Raw genomic sequence first — 16,536 nt, 5'->3', positions numbered from 1 at the left:
ATGTTTCCACCAATCAGCAAGAAGGAAACACAAGCCTTCCTAGGTGCCATAGGCTTTTGGAGAATGCACATTCCTGAGTACAGCCAGATTGTGAGCCCTCTTTACCTGGTCACCCGCAAGAAGAACGATTTCCACTGGGGCCCTGAACACAGCAAGCCTTTGCCCAGATCAAGCAGGAGATTGCTCATGCAGTAGACTTGGCCCAGTCAGGATGGGACCAGATGTGAAGAACGTGCTCTACTCTGCAGCCGGGAACCATGGTCTGTCCTGGAGCCTGTGGCAGAAGGTGCCTGGTGAGACTCGGGGCTGACCACTGGGATTCTGGAGCAGAAGCTACAAAGGATCTGAAGCCAACTACACTCCCACAGAGTCCTCTGCCTTCAGATCAGCTAGAAAAGAGGGGGCTACAGCTGAAGCAAGAAGAGTCTCAAGCCTTCTCCCTTCACAGCCTCCCCAAAACCTCTGAGCATTTGCCATTGCTCTTTCATGGTACTGGAGAATGGGAAAGCATTGGGTACTTCTGTGCTTCCACAGCGCAGTGACTTGTGCACAGGTAGTTTCAGCACCCCTGGGCTATGACGTGCAGGATGAGCACACCTTGGCTCTTGTGGTTAAGATGGTGTCTAGATGTCCAACCTGCAAAGGACATTTAGACTGTGTGGGACACCACCAGCTCACAACCAGAATGGTAAGGGAAGGAGTAATGGCATGGTAAGGTAATGCATCTGTTCAGCACTGTGGAGTGAGACTTCATCTGTGAGCATCAGATGTGATATACAGACACTTGCCAGCAGTAACCACTAGCAAAACTTTCTTATGGTCCAAAAAATCCTTCCTTTTCTAAGAAAGAAGAGTATTAAACTACCTGTTCCATCCACAAAACCTTAACCTCTTTCCATCTACACCAAACTTTGTAATTTTCCTCTGTATTCAGTATCAAACCTTGCAATCATGATCATTAATTGAGATAGCCAGAGGGAACAAATTGCATTAATAATACAGTTTTATTTTCCACAGACTAGACTCACAAATTATATAGGGTCTTGTCGCTTGAGACCATTCAAATGCCCCACTTCAAGCAAGCATTTAAGTGGCTGCAAAAATGAATGCCTAAGCAGACAGGGAAAACATCACATTATTGACATTTTTAAATTCTGTATCAAAGTCAGTAGGTAGTTATATTTTTCCATGTTGCTGGAACATTCCCATATGAATCACATTCAGCAATGAGGATAGCCTGACTAAAACTTTACTGTCAATTTTCCCCACAGTTTATATAGTCACATTTATGTCTTATGTGGATTTATTGATAGCTCAGCTGTCCCCTTTTGCCTAGGTGCAGAGCACAAGCCAATGTCACAGGCAGCCCAGACAATCTAGCAGCTCAAATCCCGTTCCCATCCTCCTAACCCTCCTGTTTCAAATGCATAATAAAAAGATTAGCTGTGCAGATCAGGCTGATGCTATTTAAACACCAAGAGGCATATGGTTTTCACTGTTAGCCAATTCCAAACACACAAACGTGGTTTATTTCAATTTTAACACGTGGGCTGCCATATACAGAATATAAATCCAGAACAATGAACTTTTAAAACAGCTTTAAAAGAACTGAAAAAAAGCTGATAATATCAGGTGCTACAGGGAGCTTAGCCTCTTTCTTCTTACCACATCGAATATCCTAATAACATGTCTCATTCTTAAACAGGCTATATTTCTACTGTTAGATAGCTTTCTGTAAATGTTTTAAAAATCTTCCTTTTCAGCCCAAAGTCTACAGTGCCATGTAAATTCCAAATCCTTACAATATAATTTATCAGAAGGCAAGAGATCAAATAAGTTATTGGAACGGCTTCTGTGTCTTCCATGTATTTGAAAGGTCACTTTGCTGCTGATGAGAAGAAAACTGCAGGATTCATTCACAGACAGAGAATCTAATTGCTCAACATTTCATGTAAGTATACTCAGACTCTTCCAAGCTGTTCATTACCATTTTTACCCTGACTGCAATGGAATTATTTAACATTTCAAACCATCAGATACGCTCAATCACAAAGCTCTGCAGATATCATTGCATTTAAAACACCACTTCTTTCAAGTGCATCACAAGTAGTGGTGTTCATTTTCCATTTTACATCAAGTCAGAAAGCCACCGTTACTATCACAGCAGTTTTTGCACTTCCTAAGCCCATTGTAAATACTTATATTTCTACCATACAATATACCCTATGTAATAGCGATTTCCCGTCCCTTTTCTGCCCACCACTCATAGCCTCAGTATCAGTTCTATCAATATATTGCCTCCTTCTCTCTCCCCCTTTGTTTGCTGTAAGCCAAGCCCTGGCATCTGCGAGCCATATGTTTGACAATAGCGAGCTATTCAATTCCTCGTTTACACCACACGAGGGTGTTTCAGGCTGTGCAGGATGCCAGAATCAATCTGGAAGTCATCCCGTTTGGAAAGGAACCAAGGGGCAAACAGATATATTATTTTTCCACCGATTAAAAGTTTTATCAGGGCAAACTGGTACAGGAGACTTTGAAAGGAAAAAGATGAAACATCATAAACTAGAAAACAGATAGAAGAGGAATTTTAAACACATAATCGGATGTTCCCTGAAATCAAATAATCTTTACTGTGGACTTCCCTGAGCTTTGTCTTGTCCTTAAGGAATAATTTCAAATATAATATGATTTCATATTATTTCTATTAAAATCTCCTTAGACAGGATTAAGCAATCATTATCCCCCTACAGAGCTTTTTAGGAGCTTTCCATTGGTTTATTGCTCAAAAGTTAATTGCAAAGTCAGGAAGAACTGCTTACTAACAGAATAAATAAAACAAAATTTCTCTTTTGTATCCTGCTTCTTCTGGAGTCAAAGCATACACAGATCTTTCTAATGTTTGCCACCTCTACCACGTGATTGCCTTAAATCCAGCAAAGACCATGCAAAGTAACCAATACCCTGTGCTAGTTAACAGGTATAATTTGTGGGCTCAGCTTTGTAAAGCAAACACAGTCACTGAAACAAAGGTGGAGCACTTCTGAAGGCTTTCAACACAGCTGCAAGGAGAACATTCCTGAAAAGAGAAAACTCCATAGTCTGTATTAAGATGGGGGAAACAGCCCATCCCAGGAAATTCCGAGTGGCAAAGCCTATTATCAGCCAGTTATCTAATGAGTGTGGCACTGGGATGGCCAGGGAGCCTGTGCTCTCCCAGCCTGCTCCCAGGCACTGCCACACCTCTGCCTGCATTCCAAGTACTGGAGCACACCGTGCAAACTACAGGGGTGCTTCTTAAATAAACAAGCCAAGCTTAATTAATTTGCAGGACCAAAGGGTGCTTCGTAAGAGAAGTCGCTGCAATACTGCTTAAAAAGGATGTGTGATTCAGAGTGAGGCAAAAGGTAATTCAGGGGGATTAAGGCTTGGGATGGCTGTCAGGTGTGCCGGGAGGAAGGCACCGTCGAAGCTCAGAGCTGTCCTCTCTGTTGTTAGAGAGGTGGAAACCAGGCTGAGGACACCTGTCTGCTCCTCGCACCCTACGGTCTTGGGGCTGACAGCCTTTCCTGGCCCTCCATCAGCACCACCTGGATGCAACAGGCAGGAATACAAACCACAGAGTGCTGGGAAGGGTCACTCGCTCCACTGAAATCCCCAGACCTCACCACTCACTTTACAAGGCACATTAGCAACATTAGCAACTGCAAACAAATACTGAGAACGAATTCCTTCCTTTTGTCATTTTTTTCCTCTCACCCTGCAGCATTCACCATCTCCTCAGGAGCATGAAAACCACTTGTGCATAAAACCACCTAGCTGCTTAGCTTTCCAGTGTGTTGCTTTTACAGCTGTGTAATGCAGGTATTAAAGACCACATACAGCAGGCCCAGCTAATTTCACAGCATGACATTACATGTTATTACATGACCTCAGATTCTGACTTGGGTCTGCTTTAAAGGTTTTATTGTGTCATGGATTTGCATTTAGCAATGTGGTTTTGGCTGGGGTAGAGTTCATTCTCTTCACAGTATCTGGTATGAGGATTTATGAGCTGGTGTTTTGGATTTATGATAATGCAGAGATATTTCCATTACTGCTGAGCAGCTCTTACACAATGTCAAAGCCTTTTCTGCCTCTCACTGCACCACTGAGTGGGCTGAATTTTGAGGGGACACAGCTGGGACAGCTGGCCCCAAGTGACCACGGGGATGTCCCACACCGTATGGTATTGTGTTTGGCACATAAAACTGGGAAAGAAGAAGGAAGAGGGGGACATTCAGAGCAATGGTGTTTTGCCTTCCCAATTCACCATTACACTTGGAGTCTGGCTTTCCTGATGTTGACTGAACACATGCCTGCCGGTAGGAAATAATGGATAAATTCCTCGTTTCTCTGATAGTGTGCAGCTTTTGTTTTCCCCGTTAAACCGTGTTTATCTCAGGGCATGATTTTACTCACTTTTACTCTTCCGGTTCTCTCTCCATCCTACTGGTGGAAGTGATCTGCCAGCCAGGGTTAAACCACATTTAAGACTCTTAAAAAATCTTTACTATACTCACACAGCAAGCTTTGAACATTTTCCACTTAAAGAAATGCTTTTATCTAATACTCCCATAGCCACCTTCAAGCATCTGGTGACTTGTTCTGGGCCAAGTAATTCCAGAGTCGGCAGAACCCAAGTCCGAGCCAATGATTCCAGTTTACACAGCGGGGCAGCAGCTGCCAAAAATAATCACTAAATTGTAGAATGGTCTGGATTTAAAGAAATCCCGAAGTTATCGTCTAGTTCCAACCCCTCTACCATGGGCAACACCTACCACTAGACAAGGCTGCTCAGTGCCCTATCCAGCCTGGCCCTGAGTCCCTCCAGGGATGGGGCAGCTGAAGACGCTGCGGTTGAGTGGGAACGGGGAAGGGACGGGAAGAGAAGGGAGAGGTACGAAAGGACGGGAACGGACGAGAGGAAATGCAAAGGAAAGACGGGGCGGGAAGGAGGAAGGACGGGGCGGGAAGAGGGAAGGGACGGGAAGGACGGGGCGGGAAGAGGGAAGGGACGGGAAGGACGGGAAGGACGGGGCGGGACGAGAGGCGGGAGCGGCGCCGCTGGCCGCCGGGCGCGGTGCTGCGGCTCCACCTGCTGGTGAGCGGCGGGAGCGCGGGCGCTGTGCCCTCCCGTTTGTCCCGACGCAGGGATCAGAGAGGAAAACCCTCGGGACAGGCTGGAAGAGCCCAGCCCGGGCGGCTCTGCCGGGCATCGCTGCCCTGCGGAGCAGCGCTTGCGGATACAGCAGCTGCAGCCTTCGGGGATGGGCGGTCGGGGAGCAGGTGACACCCATGAGCGCTGCTCACGGTCAGAGGGAACATCTCCGGCCAGAAGCACCCATGGGGATCGGGATACCCGAGATAATAAAATAAAATATCCTCCTTCGGCATGCATGGTATGGACAGTCATCCTCGTCTAATGACAAGGAGGAGGTCTGTACTGTAGAATAATCCACACCCACTGGTGCATATTATTGTAGAAAAACTCCACACTCCTTAGAAAATTGTTATCCGTCTGTTTGGGGTTTTTGTTGTTGTTTGTTTGTTTGTTTATGGGTTTAAAACTTATTTTTTAAGAGCAACAATCTGCCTTTTTTTGCAGCGATGGACAGTATGACAAAAGTTAAACTACTGTGCTTCTACAACACAGACAAGAAATGCTCAAATTAACATTGACCATTCCGTGCACTGAAGGTCGGCACAGTTTTGTAGGAAACAAAGTGTTTTCTGGTCAGCACAGATGATGGATTTAGAACTGCTTGCGCTATAACGTAAATAATACAATGAAATACTCTAAAAAGGTTTGTTAGCTCATTCTTTCCAGTAAGCCATTCATTTAATCTAAAGTCCTGGGAAATACAGTGCTCTGAACCCTGACACTCATCGACCAGTGTTTAGCAGTAAATAAAGCAAATCCCATTCCTAAATCAGAATATCAATTTTGACATGATTGAATTTTAGCTGATTTGCATTAATTATAGAAACACCATTGTGGTAACAATACATTTCCAAACGAGCTTAGAGGGATGGTTTCTTGGCTGCCTGAAGGTACTGTAATTGCTGCCAAAAGCAGTGCTCCTCCTGCAGCTCTGGTGCCTTGCATTGGTGATCACACAGCTGCTGACCTGGCTGAGAACTGTGCAGAGGGCCCAGCCCAGCCTCTGCACCGTCATTTATTCATTAGTGCCAATATGAGGAAATCTGTAGCTTGGGCAGGACAGGGGGAAGACTGGATGATCTCTTTCACAGGCTTAAGCCACCTGGAAAACTACCCCTGAGGTCTTGGAAAATGTGAAGATAGCTAATGATGGAAGCTCATTAAGACCAAAGAAAAAGAAAGATATTTTTTTCTTTACATATACTGTATATATAATTCTAAAAAAGCAGACTTTAAAATAAGTATTATTTCAAAGGCATAGCACTTCCAAAAGGACAATAATTTTCCATTATCTTTAGGCTTGCTTCAGTCCTTAAGTCTCTGGCCCAAAACTGACTTTCTTGTGACTTCACCAATAACAACTGGGACTTCTTTGCATACACTTACACCAGGCCTGCACCACGATCTTCAATCTCACCAACCACCCTCCATAATCCTGTGCCAAGAGATGCAGGTTATTTTCTTTCTGAGTATGGTGCTGATTCTTTCTTTTGGTTTCACAGTGATAGAAAATTACATGTTGGGTTATGTTAGTCCAGAGTAAGAATAAAAAATTGCAAGAACAGCTCGCAAAATCCTGTGTTTATCCACTGTTTCCTGTTTAACCATGGTGTTCATAATGCAGAGCTGTCATTTCTATACATTTAATAGATGGACAAGCTTCAACACTCTTCAGTCAAGCTGGCAGAGTGATGGCAAATTCCCATCTGATCACCCAATTCAAATTAAGCAGATGTAATCTCCCAGTGACACTCACAGTGCTGTTAACGTAGTGCATACACAGAGATACCCAGGGTGAAAGGAGTGTCCCAAGGAGTGCTCCGCTTCCAAAATTAATGTCATGCAGGAGCTGTGAATTTTAATATGGGTCATTAACACCAGGCTCCTGTTCTAAAGGCAGAGCCTTTTAGCCGTGTCAGTGTTCTGTGTGCTACACAAGGGGTGCAGGTGGTGTTAGAGGTTTTCCAGCTCGTGGCAGGGTGGGGGAGTCCCATCACACTCCACCATGGAGGTGTACTTTATTGGAGGTGGCGGTGGCTTGAAAGATGGAGGTCTGTTCATACTGAAACAGAAGAGAGAAAATGCTCTATCACACAGAAGTAGCATTTTTAAAAGACAGTTGTAAAATGTTCACAGGAGGAGGTGGATTGGCACTAAGTCATTATGAGAGTACCTGACATTAGCTCTTACATACTGTGACTTCCCTGAGTCTGTTTTATAACTCCAGCACACCTCCTGCCATTCATTTGGCTTTCTTAGCTCCCACCTCACAGTTTTACTTCATTCATGTTTTAAAAGAACAGAATATGGTCCTGATGAACCATTCAAAACCCTCGCACAGGCCTTTTGCTCACACTGCTCTCTGAAAGTATATTTAAAGACTTGCAACTTTTTTGGGGATGAATTTATAAATAAAGGTCCCATCTCAAGTCAGTTTAAAAAATCAATCCTGTTTTTACCTTTGATATACAGGATTTGCAGTTGTGTTTCAAGAGAGTTTTCTAGAATAATAGGTGATTAATTATAACTGTGATTTTTTGAGTATTTGAGTAATGTTAGTATGATTTAAAATAATTGTCTCTTAGATATTGCTTTCACCAGTAGATCTTGGAGTGCTTTAGTAGGGACTCTAACTTTGGTAATAATTACAAGCTCAATGCTTCTTTGACTGGGATTGAGTTTCGGGTAGCCTACTTTCACATATATTATTCAAAACTCAAATAAAGCTGCCCTCGAAGTACAATTTCATTAAAACATGTCCCCAAGTAACCATAGAAAATGAGACAGCAAAAGCAGCTGGCAGGGAGGCTAATAGAAATGGGGGGCTCTGGGGACAAAAATTGACTGTTATTCTTCCCTTACACCCTGAAGCTGCACTGCAGCTTTTTTCTTAAAGTTTATTTTAAGGATAACCCACAGAACAGATGGAAGGACTGAGAACACTTTACATATTGCTGTATGGAAAAAATGGCATTAGTGATCCATGTACTTAAAGGCCTTGTGTGCTACGGGTTGTTTCAAATGGAAAGATGTAAACCCAAACAGCTGGATCAGAGTTGGTGCTGCCCTCTGTGCCACCCCTCCCACCCCTGTGGCTCTATTCACTGGTACTTACATCTCTTTCTGGTACTGACACCATTTCCTGATGCCTAAAGCTACCAGAAAGCTGCAGAAGAGGAGCAGGACAGCCACCACTGTTGGCCAGGGGAAGCGACTGGCTTTGGTGTTCCTCCCATCACCTGTAAGGGACACACAGAGCTCATCTGTGTCCTCAGAGAGGAGGGAGATCCAGGCTTGCTGCCTGTGGCTCAGCACTGGTATCAGTGCAGCCCCCCATCACCAGGCTGAGGATCCCAAACTCCGAGCATTGTGGCTCTGATTCATGGACTTGGCCCACTTTTGTTCTGACTGGGTGTGTGAGCTGATTTCAGCCACCCACTGGCTCACTTGACAAGATTATTTAGGCACAGCCCAGAGTGCATTTAATCCAAAACCCATTGGCTTTCTCTGTTCCCCTGTGAGCTGCTCTGCGAGAAGCTGCATGTCACAGGGCAGGCAGGCACATCTGCCCACCCCAGCCCTCCTTCCCAGTGGCTGATTTTTCACACCACTGATGCCAGACCCTGCCAAAATGTCTGGCCAAGGGCTCAGCTGCCTTTTGAGGTGAGCTCTTGTCGGCAGCACAACATCCCAGTCCCGTTCCAGCTGCCTCTCCCCACTGCAGTGCTGGGATTCCCCTCCCCTTCCCCTTCTGCACAGCCACCCTTGGGGGTGCTGACAGAGGTGCCCTCAGGTCCTGGGTATGGATAAGAAGGAGAGATGGAGCACAATCCCACTCCAGCTGCCAGAGGGTGCAGCAGTGTCTGGGTGCCAGAGATTTCCATGGGTGATGTGCCTCGGTGTCACCTCCCCCTGTGCAAGGCTGGCCACACTGGTGTGTCACCAGGCTGGGTCTTACCCACCATGGCAACCAGCACTGTGGCCAGTCCACCACTCTGCATGAGCCACGAGATATCCCTGGGGAGCAAGAGTGTCACTGGCCAAACTTTGGTGCTGGAAGAAAGCATGCACTGGAGCTTTGCTTGCAGATGGAGGGAGAAGGCTGGGATGCCAAAAGCCTGTGATAACCTGTGGTATGAGGACACAACAGCTGTGGCTCCTCTTTTCATCTCTTTTCCCTTTTTTTGAAATTCCCTGGTCAAATGGACATGATGCTCCAGGTTTTGTGCTCCTGCAGTGGCATGCTGAAAGAACAGGATTTGTAGGATAATGTCTCACCAGTACTGTTCAGCAGGCTGCTGGTAGGAAAGAAATCTTTTCCTCTGGTAACTGAAGCTGTCTGGTCTGTGATGCTGTAGGACAGGTTACCTGTAAAGATATGGGCACAGAACATTTTTAGTAACTTATTTGTTTTTTAAAAAATTAAGGTTGTCTTTTGAACCCTCTGTTATTCACCTAACTGAAAGCAGGAAATCAAATTCCAGAATCAGGGTGTAAAAATTCACTTGGCAAAATGTCTACATTTTTGGCCTACAACCTGGTGTTGGATAAAAAACGTGGTTTTATCAAATTAAATATTATAAGAAGGGAAGGGAAAAAAGAGAAAGAAAGAAAGAAAGGAAAGGAAGGAAAAGAAGGAGGAAAGGAAGGAAAGAAAGGAGGAAAGGAAGGAGGGAAGAAAGAAAGAAAGGAGGGAAGGAAGGAGGGAAGGAGGGAAGGAAGGAAGGAAGGAAGGAAGGAAGGAAGGAAGGAAGGAAGGAAGGAAGGAAGGAAGGAAGGAAGGAAGGAAGGAAGGAAGGAAGGAAGGAAGGAAGGAAGGAAGGAAGGAAGGAAGGAAGGAAGGAAGGAAGGAAGGAAGGAAGGAAGGAAGGAAGGAAGGAAGGAAGGAAGGAAGGAAGGAAGGAAGGAAGGAAGGAAGGAAGGAAGGAAGGAAGACAAAACCTGTTAAGATGTTCCAGCAAGACAGCATTGAGCCAGCTTTAGCTGCACAGCCCTCTGGGAGAATGATAAGCTTTTTACCTCTTTGATGGTAATGAGAAACATAAAGATATTAAGTGGCTTAGCAGCAACATAAAGAGTCTGCCTTTGTCATGAGTGAGCAAAACCTCAGTCTCCTCTGTCAAGTACTGTCTGAACCACAAAAATGATCTATCATCTGTTTATAGAAAGTGTTTTCCCTTCCTAATACAGTTAAGCTACTGATGTTTAAGAACAGTGCTCCATAAGGATATATTTCTGTTTTTTCTCCACATTCACAGCCCCTGAAATACTAAACTAGACAATGCTAAAATACTCAACTAGACAATGGCAAAACATTTCCAGAGCACCCATGGCACTTCTGATGTGGGGATTCAGTGGTGGAATCATTCAAATTTGTACAAAAAGAAATAATGACCTTCAATTATCTTACAAGCCCGTACATGACTACTTCATTAGGGTCTACTGTGGCTATTTTGTACTCTTTGACTTTCTCTGATGCAAACAACAAATGAAATAACAGAGGAACCTGAGAGTCTCTGATATAACTGCTGATTTATAAATCCAAGACAAAAACCCCTGCTTTAAATGATGTTAATGACTAACCAGACAGAACCAAGAAAGTCTCTTTATTGTGAGACACTTGCTGGCTTTGACTGAAATTGAAAGTTCGAGTGTGTGTATGTGTGTGTATATGTATGTGTGCATTAAAAAGATGTATGAAAATCAGTCCAATTTTAGGGCACTCTAAAAATTCACTGGAATTTTTGGATATTAATTCAATTCTTTTCTCCTTGCTTATTAAGAGTTTGATTTTATGTGAACAGGCACGACACATCTCGCATTTGTAAAATGCATGGCATTTTACAAAGTTGTATACAGAAAAAAAGGACATACACTTAGAGATCCGATAGCACTGTGCTCTGCACAGCACATTGATGAGCACTATTTATTCTTATCTACATAACAGAGCATCCCAGGACCGAAATGATAATGGTAGTCACTGTTGTAGGAGCCCAGTGGCCCTGGGATGGCACAGGGATATGTGTGTATGCCTCAGCAGGCTCACTGGTGCCTATGTGCTCTGAAACTGCCCTCAATTACAGCTGCTGGACCCAAGGACCCTTTGAGGCCATTATCTCTTAGCTGGTGTTCAGGCAGGCACAGGTTTAGGGAAGCAGGGATGTGGGATGGATGAATGGAGCAACACATGGTATCCCCTGCAAATAGTAGAGTAATTCAGCACGCTTTTAGCAAAAATCCCAACCAGCAAGCTGTGCAAGAGCAGAATTGTGAAGCATTAGAAGCTGTCACAAGGTTGGGGTTTAAATGCATAGCTCTGGGTTGTAGGAGGGTAGATAAGCACCAGAGTGATACCAAAAATACATTCACAACATGGAAAGCGGCTGCTACATTTGTGCCTTAGCCAAAAGACAACTCCCATGCAAATGCAAAAGCACATTGACAGGTCCTGCCTGTTCCAAAAGCACAAAGGCAAACCAAGATGTTAAAAAAGGAAGTCACTTTGGGCTTTATACTGCTGAGCAGAGGTTTTCTAAAGGGAAAGACTAGTGAAAAAATGTTCACCCTAGGGGCTTTTTTATTGATTTATTGATCTTTAATGAGGCTGTCTTTCAATGTTCTATTAGCCAGCCTTTATTACTGCACATTATCTCATTATTTCACTGCTGCTCTGCAATTTTATTTAGCTTCTCCGACAGTTTATTTCGTCTATAAACTACCTTCATCACTCACTACATTTGCCTAGCAACTATCTCAATTGTAATATTATTAAAATAAATATGTCTAACGAAACCAAGATACTCAAATATTTTTTCGTTCCTCTTTTGCCACTGCAAATCCTTGACAGCTTGGAGACTCAAGCCTTTATCTTCTAACTCAGTGGAACTCGACAGGGAAATTGCTTCTGTGAAGTATTGAAAATTTGGTACATGTTACTCCACATGACTTTGCCCTCTACTCAGACACAACTTTTCCATGCTTAGGAATAATTTTTTCACTCTCAACTAGCAGCTGAAAGTAAGCACCTCAGAGCTAATGCTCTGTGAAAACCCATCACAAATGGAGGACCTGAGGACCTGCTGCTGTGGTTTTTGCCAGATGCTCCAGATTACTGTAGATTTGCAACCCAACATTCACTAAGCTGGTGCAACATTTGCACTCTGGCTTCTTAACTCCTCTGTTGCAGTCCTGTGCAGGACAACAGGAGTCTTGTCTCCTCACATGCTGTTGCCAAAGGCTCACTGAATGCTGTGGCACTGCTGTAGCCTTTTGCCTCTGTGGTGGAAGTCAGTGCTCCTGCTGAAAACCACACCAGCATGTAAAAATTGCTGTAGGGAACCGTATCACTAGATTTTCATTTTCCCCCTCTTTCTTCCCTGTTTTCTGACAAACAGGTGTAGCCCACTACTCGTGATGCTGGCTTTCCTCAGACAGGCACTACACAAAGCTGTGTCTGGTTTGAAAGCCTGTAAAAAGCTAGAAACTCAAGAGGAGTTTTACTGATATAGGTAAATAAACTTAGACAAAACATTTGAAGCATTTTTAGATTTCAGCTAAGTTTCAAGTGAACCTCAGGAGCTTGAGCTCACTGGCTTGTTTCGACCTGAGATCAGTAGAGCAATGAACAAACATACATAAATCAGAATTTAGACCAGCTCCAGTGAAACAAAACTTTTCCCAACTAGCAAAAGGAAGTTTTGAAAACATTAGAATAAAAGAGTCACACCTGCAATGTTTGATGCCAAATACCAACTGATTTAATATTTTCCTTTAAGCATTTTTTAAGTGCTAAGATCTCTAGAGCTCAGCTAGCTATTTATCTGGTATTCAAACACAGACAGATGGAGGCTAGCACATAGACCTTCATTTTCCCAAGATAACTATTTCACATTTACTAAAAAGAATCCATATTTCTTAACAACTGTTTCATTTTTTGGAAAAATATCAAGCCATCTGAACAAACCTGCGAAGGTGAACTGCAGCTGTTACTGATCACTCAAAGCCTAAGCACAGTGCTGGAGTGCTGTGGAAGCTAAGCAAGACCAGGCTACAGTTTTAGCAGCCTTGGTTTTACTTCCCCTCTTCCTCCTCTTGCCTATATAGGTGCACTATTCTCTCATATCTATTCTCAGCTCTCTCTTAGATTTTCATTAAAAACTTGCAAAATAACAGGAACTGAACCAAACTAGTAGACTAAAACTGAAGGCTTGGGCTTGATGTCCAGTCTTGGCTGTAGCCCAGAGGATTTGCTCAAGAAGCTGATGGTGGCACCAGTGTGAGGACCAGCAGTGAGCCAGAGAGGAGAAGTGCTAACCCAGGGTTCTCATGCCATGACTGGCACATGTTAGGACCACTGGTTAAAAGGCAATTGCTTCCCGGGCTACTTGCAGAAGAAAAATGGCTCAGATCCATCTTACATTATGAGTTTGACCTCGTACCACCTCAGCCAGAGAAAATGTATAATTCAGCGAGGAGAATCCTCTCTCTTCACATTGAATATTTATAGCTTTTGTTGTGAATTTTTTGTTGAGACAGAAGGGCTTTCAGTCCACTTGGAAAAGCAACTTTGCTGCTCTGCTGTCAGCCAGGCAAGTGTTTCTGTTTTGGGGATGGAAAAGGCAGCGTGAGAAGCAGCAAACTTTCATTTCAGCATTGCTGCAATCTGTGCTCCTGCCTTGGCATATCTCAGTCAAGCCTCTGCAAGCCCCTGGGCTTTATGTTGAGTGGTTCAGCTCCCAGAGAGCTCTCCTGGGGCAGGCCAAAGCCTTGTGTTTAGTGTCTTCCTCCAGTATTCTGTTTAGGTATCATATTTAGCTAAAGACAATAGGTATTCTTTGTAAACACTGTAATAACACTAATTAACTTTGTAAACACTAATAACACTCAATGTCTGCTCAGTTGCCAAAATTAATGACTGTATCCTAAACAGAGCATTAAAAAAAGATAAAATCAAGACAGTATTTTCTCATAGATTTATTCCTGAACTGTGGTTACACTGACAGTGGCTAGTGTACTTCCTAATGCGTAAAGCACTAGGAAAATAGCTTCAGTGGACATTAAATTTCTTGCTTCAAAAGAAGTAAGATGGTTATTGTGTTTATGTTTCTTTCTTCTGCATTGTTGAAGCAATAGAGAAAACAGTTTGATTCAATTGATTACCTTGTGTTGTGGAAGCAGGAGCCAAATTTGCTTGACTTGTGAAATCCAGAGAGGCCACAGATGTCGACTGGTGCTCTAAAGACAGTTTACATGGTATCACATTTAGTCGATAGGTTCTCTAGAAAATAATGTTAATAAATCACAAAACAACCTAGATCAAAGAGCTTACAGTAGCTGTTGGGTAAATGCAGGCTGTGCAGCAGAAATCCTGCTGTGGGAGTTAAGGCTAAACACTCAAAACACATTTCACAACTCCAGTGGGCACTTGCAGGCAGCTGATGTTATCAATGCTGACCCTTTCCTGCTGGCTGGCTGCAGGCATTGTTTATTTGTGCTTTTATACACAGGGTTCAGTTTGACTGCTGTGGGGTGGATCATGCACTTGAATGTGTGCTCCCCAGCTAAGCCAAAAATGGTCCTTGACAAGAGGCCACAGCCATATCACCCCAGGAGATCACCTGCTCGTGTGAGTTTTCCTCTCAGTTGCTGAAGATAGTTTTATGTAATTATCCATATCCATGCTCTAGTAAAACAGAGTTAGTTATATAATTAATGAATGGGAATGATGCCCTGCTGTTGGGTCGAGGAAAAGTGATGGCTTTAACTTTGCTATCACATGCACCTCTCTGTCACCATAGGACAAATTTATTTAGTTTTATAGGCATATTATTTCATTTTATAAAAATACATCAGAATGATATCTAATATTCAGCATGCCATTTTACGTGCTGTCCTAACAGGGCAGTGTCAGCAAAGATTTTAGCAAGATTTTTGTCAGATCTCTGCTTGGGTAACCTCACAGCTCACAAATTCCCAAGCAGCAGCATACTGGTGCTGTCAGTACCAGAGTACACTGACCTTTGCCTGTCACACCTCCGACTCTGTGTGCATGACATTTAGGCAGTGGTCAAGCAGAGATCCTACATATATTGAATATGTAATAAAGTATTTTTCCCTTTACCTGAGGCTGTCATAACAGCTGATGTAAGTGTTGAATTACCGAAGTCTATAACAGATCAAAGCAAACATTCAGCATGAGAAAGGAAATGGGTGATTGAAAAGGTTCAGGAACAAGAAAGTGTATCACACCTAATTTCCAAATAATCTTTCCATGCACAACTCAGCCAAGTAGTCCAGAAGGAAACATGAAGTACCTGAGGTAACTGTGCTGAGAAATCCCTAGGGAAACAAAGGTTTTGGGGGAAAAACTTTGGAGCCCCTGGCACCTCACCTTAAAAACCAGAAATGAATCACGTGGGTTTATTGCATACGAAGAGGTGCACTGTATTAGCACAGATACTGAGATAACATGTATGATCTGGTGGTGGCACCTGCACAGTTTCATCCATGCACTTCAGAGGCTGCAACTCTGAGAGGAAATTTCAGAGGCACTCTGCACTGAAAAGTGCTCACTTAGTCCTCAGAGAAGAGGAGGGGGAATTATTCCTTCTAATTAAAAACTATTAACCACACAGACAAGCTCAGCAGAAACACCATCCTGCCCAAGCAGCACATATGTCCTGAGATGTCTGTTTTCTTTCTTTTTTTTTTTTTCCCAGCAGGAGAGGCAAAGTACTCCCTGAGTAGGTCAGGAGGATGGATTCCATCTCCCCAAAGAGGTCCATGAAGGAAGTGAGCTACTAAAGCTCACAAATTTAATTAGCAAAACATATCTGGGAAGGCAGGCAGAAAGTACCTCTGGTCAGGCACATGTGGAGGGTGTTGAGTGGGACTGGATCTTAGCACAGACAGGGAACCATCCACCCTGCAGCTGCTTTTCTGGGCTAACACTTGTACCTCCTTTGGCTGCTGCTCTTCCATTTGCATTCCAGCTTAGCCCTGCCTGTGCTCACAGGGATTTCACAGCAGCTGGGTGACATAAAGGACTCCTTACCAAAGATGCAACAGGTCTGAAAATCAGAGCAGTGGGGCTCTTTGAGATGTGCCTGGCTCCCAGAGAGCTCTGCAGAGTGTGCAGGTGAGGCAGGGTGGTGACCTGATGCAAGCTGCTAGGCTTCCCTTGAGAGTGCACCTTGCAGAGCAAAAAGCCTCCCTCTCTCAGGATCTCCCAATACCTGGGATGGTTTCCTGGTGCCCAGTGGGGTATTGGCTGAGCCCCCAGGGCCTGCCACAACCTGCTCTTGCAGAAGTTTTTCCCACAAAACGCATACTTT

The 16,536-nt window shown here is 43.8% G+C and overlaps 1 protein-coding gene across 2 annotated transcripts in view; it reads right to left on the bottom strand.

Moving 5' to 3' along the window:
• Positions 1-5,846: 5,846 nt before the first annotated feature.
• Positions 5,847-16,536, bottom strand: part of CD96 (CD96 molecule) — a 63,964-nt gene continuing 53,274 nt past the window's right edge. The window contains exons 13-17 of one of the 2 annotated variants that reach the window (XM_014882111.2): positions 15,324-15,368; positions 14,363-14,437; positions 9,482-9,571; positions 8,319-8,442; positions 5,847-7,265 (exon numbers count right to left, since the gene is read on the bottom strand). In XM_014882111.2, the coding sequence (XP_014737597.2) occupies positions 7,157-7,265; positions 8,319-8,442; positions 9,482-9,571; positions 14,363-14,437; positions 15,324-15,368 (443 nt within the window). In that variant the 3' untranslated portion in view covers positions 5,847-7,156. The remainder of the gene's footprint in view (positions 7,266-8,318; positions 8,443-9,481; positions 9,572-14,362; positions 14,438-15,323; positions 15,369-16,536) is intronic. The other variant, XM_088156852.1, reaches the window with a different exon arrangement.

The sequence above is a fragment of the Sturnus vulgaris genome, chromosome 2 (genome assembly GCF_052056855.1).
Source record: "Sturnus vulgaris isolate bStuVul1 chromosome 2, bStuVul1.hap1, whole genome shotgun sequence".
In the NCBI taxonomy this organism is placed as follows: domain Eukaryota; kingdom Metazoa; phylum Chordata; class Aves; order Passeriformes; family Sturnidae; genus Sturnus; species Sturnus vulgaris.
This window is presented reverse-complemented; position numbering and strand designations above follow the sequence as displayed.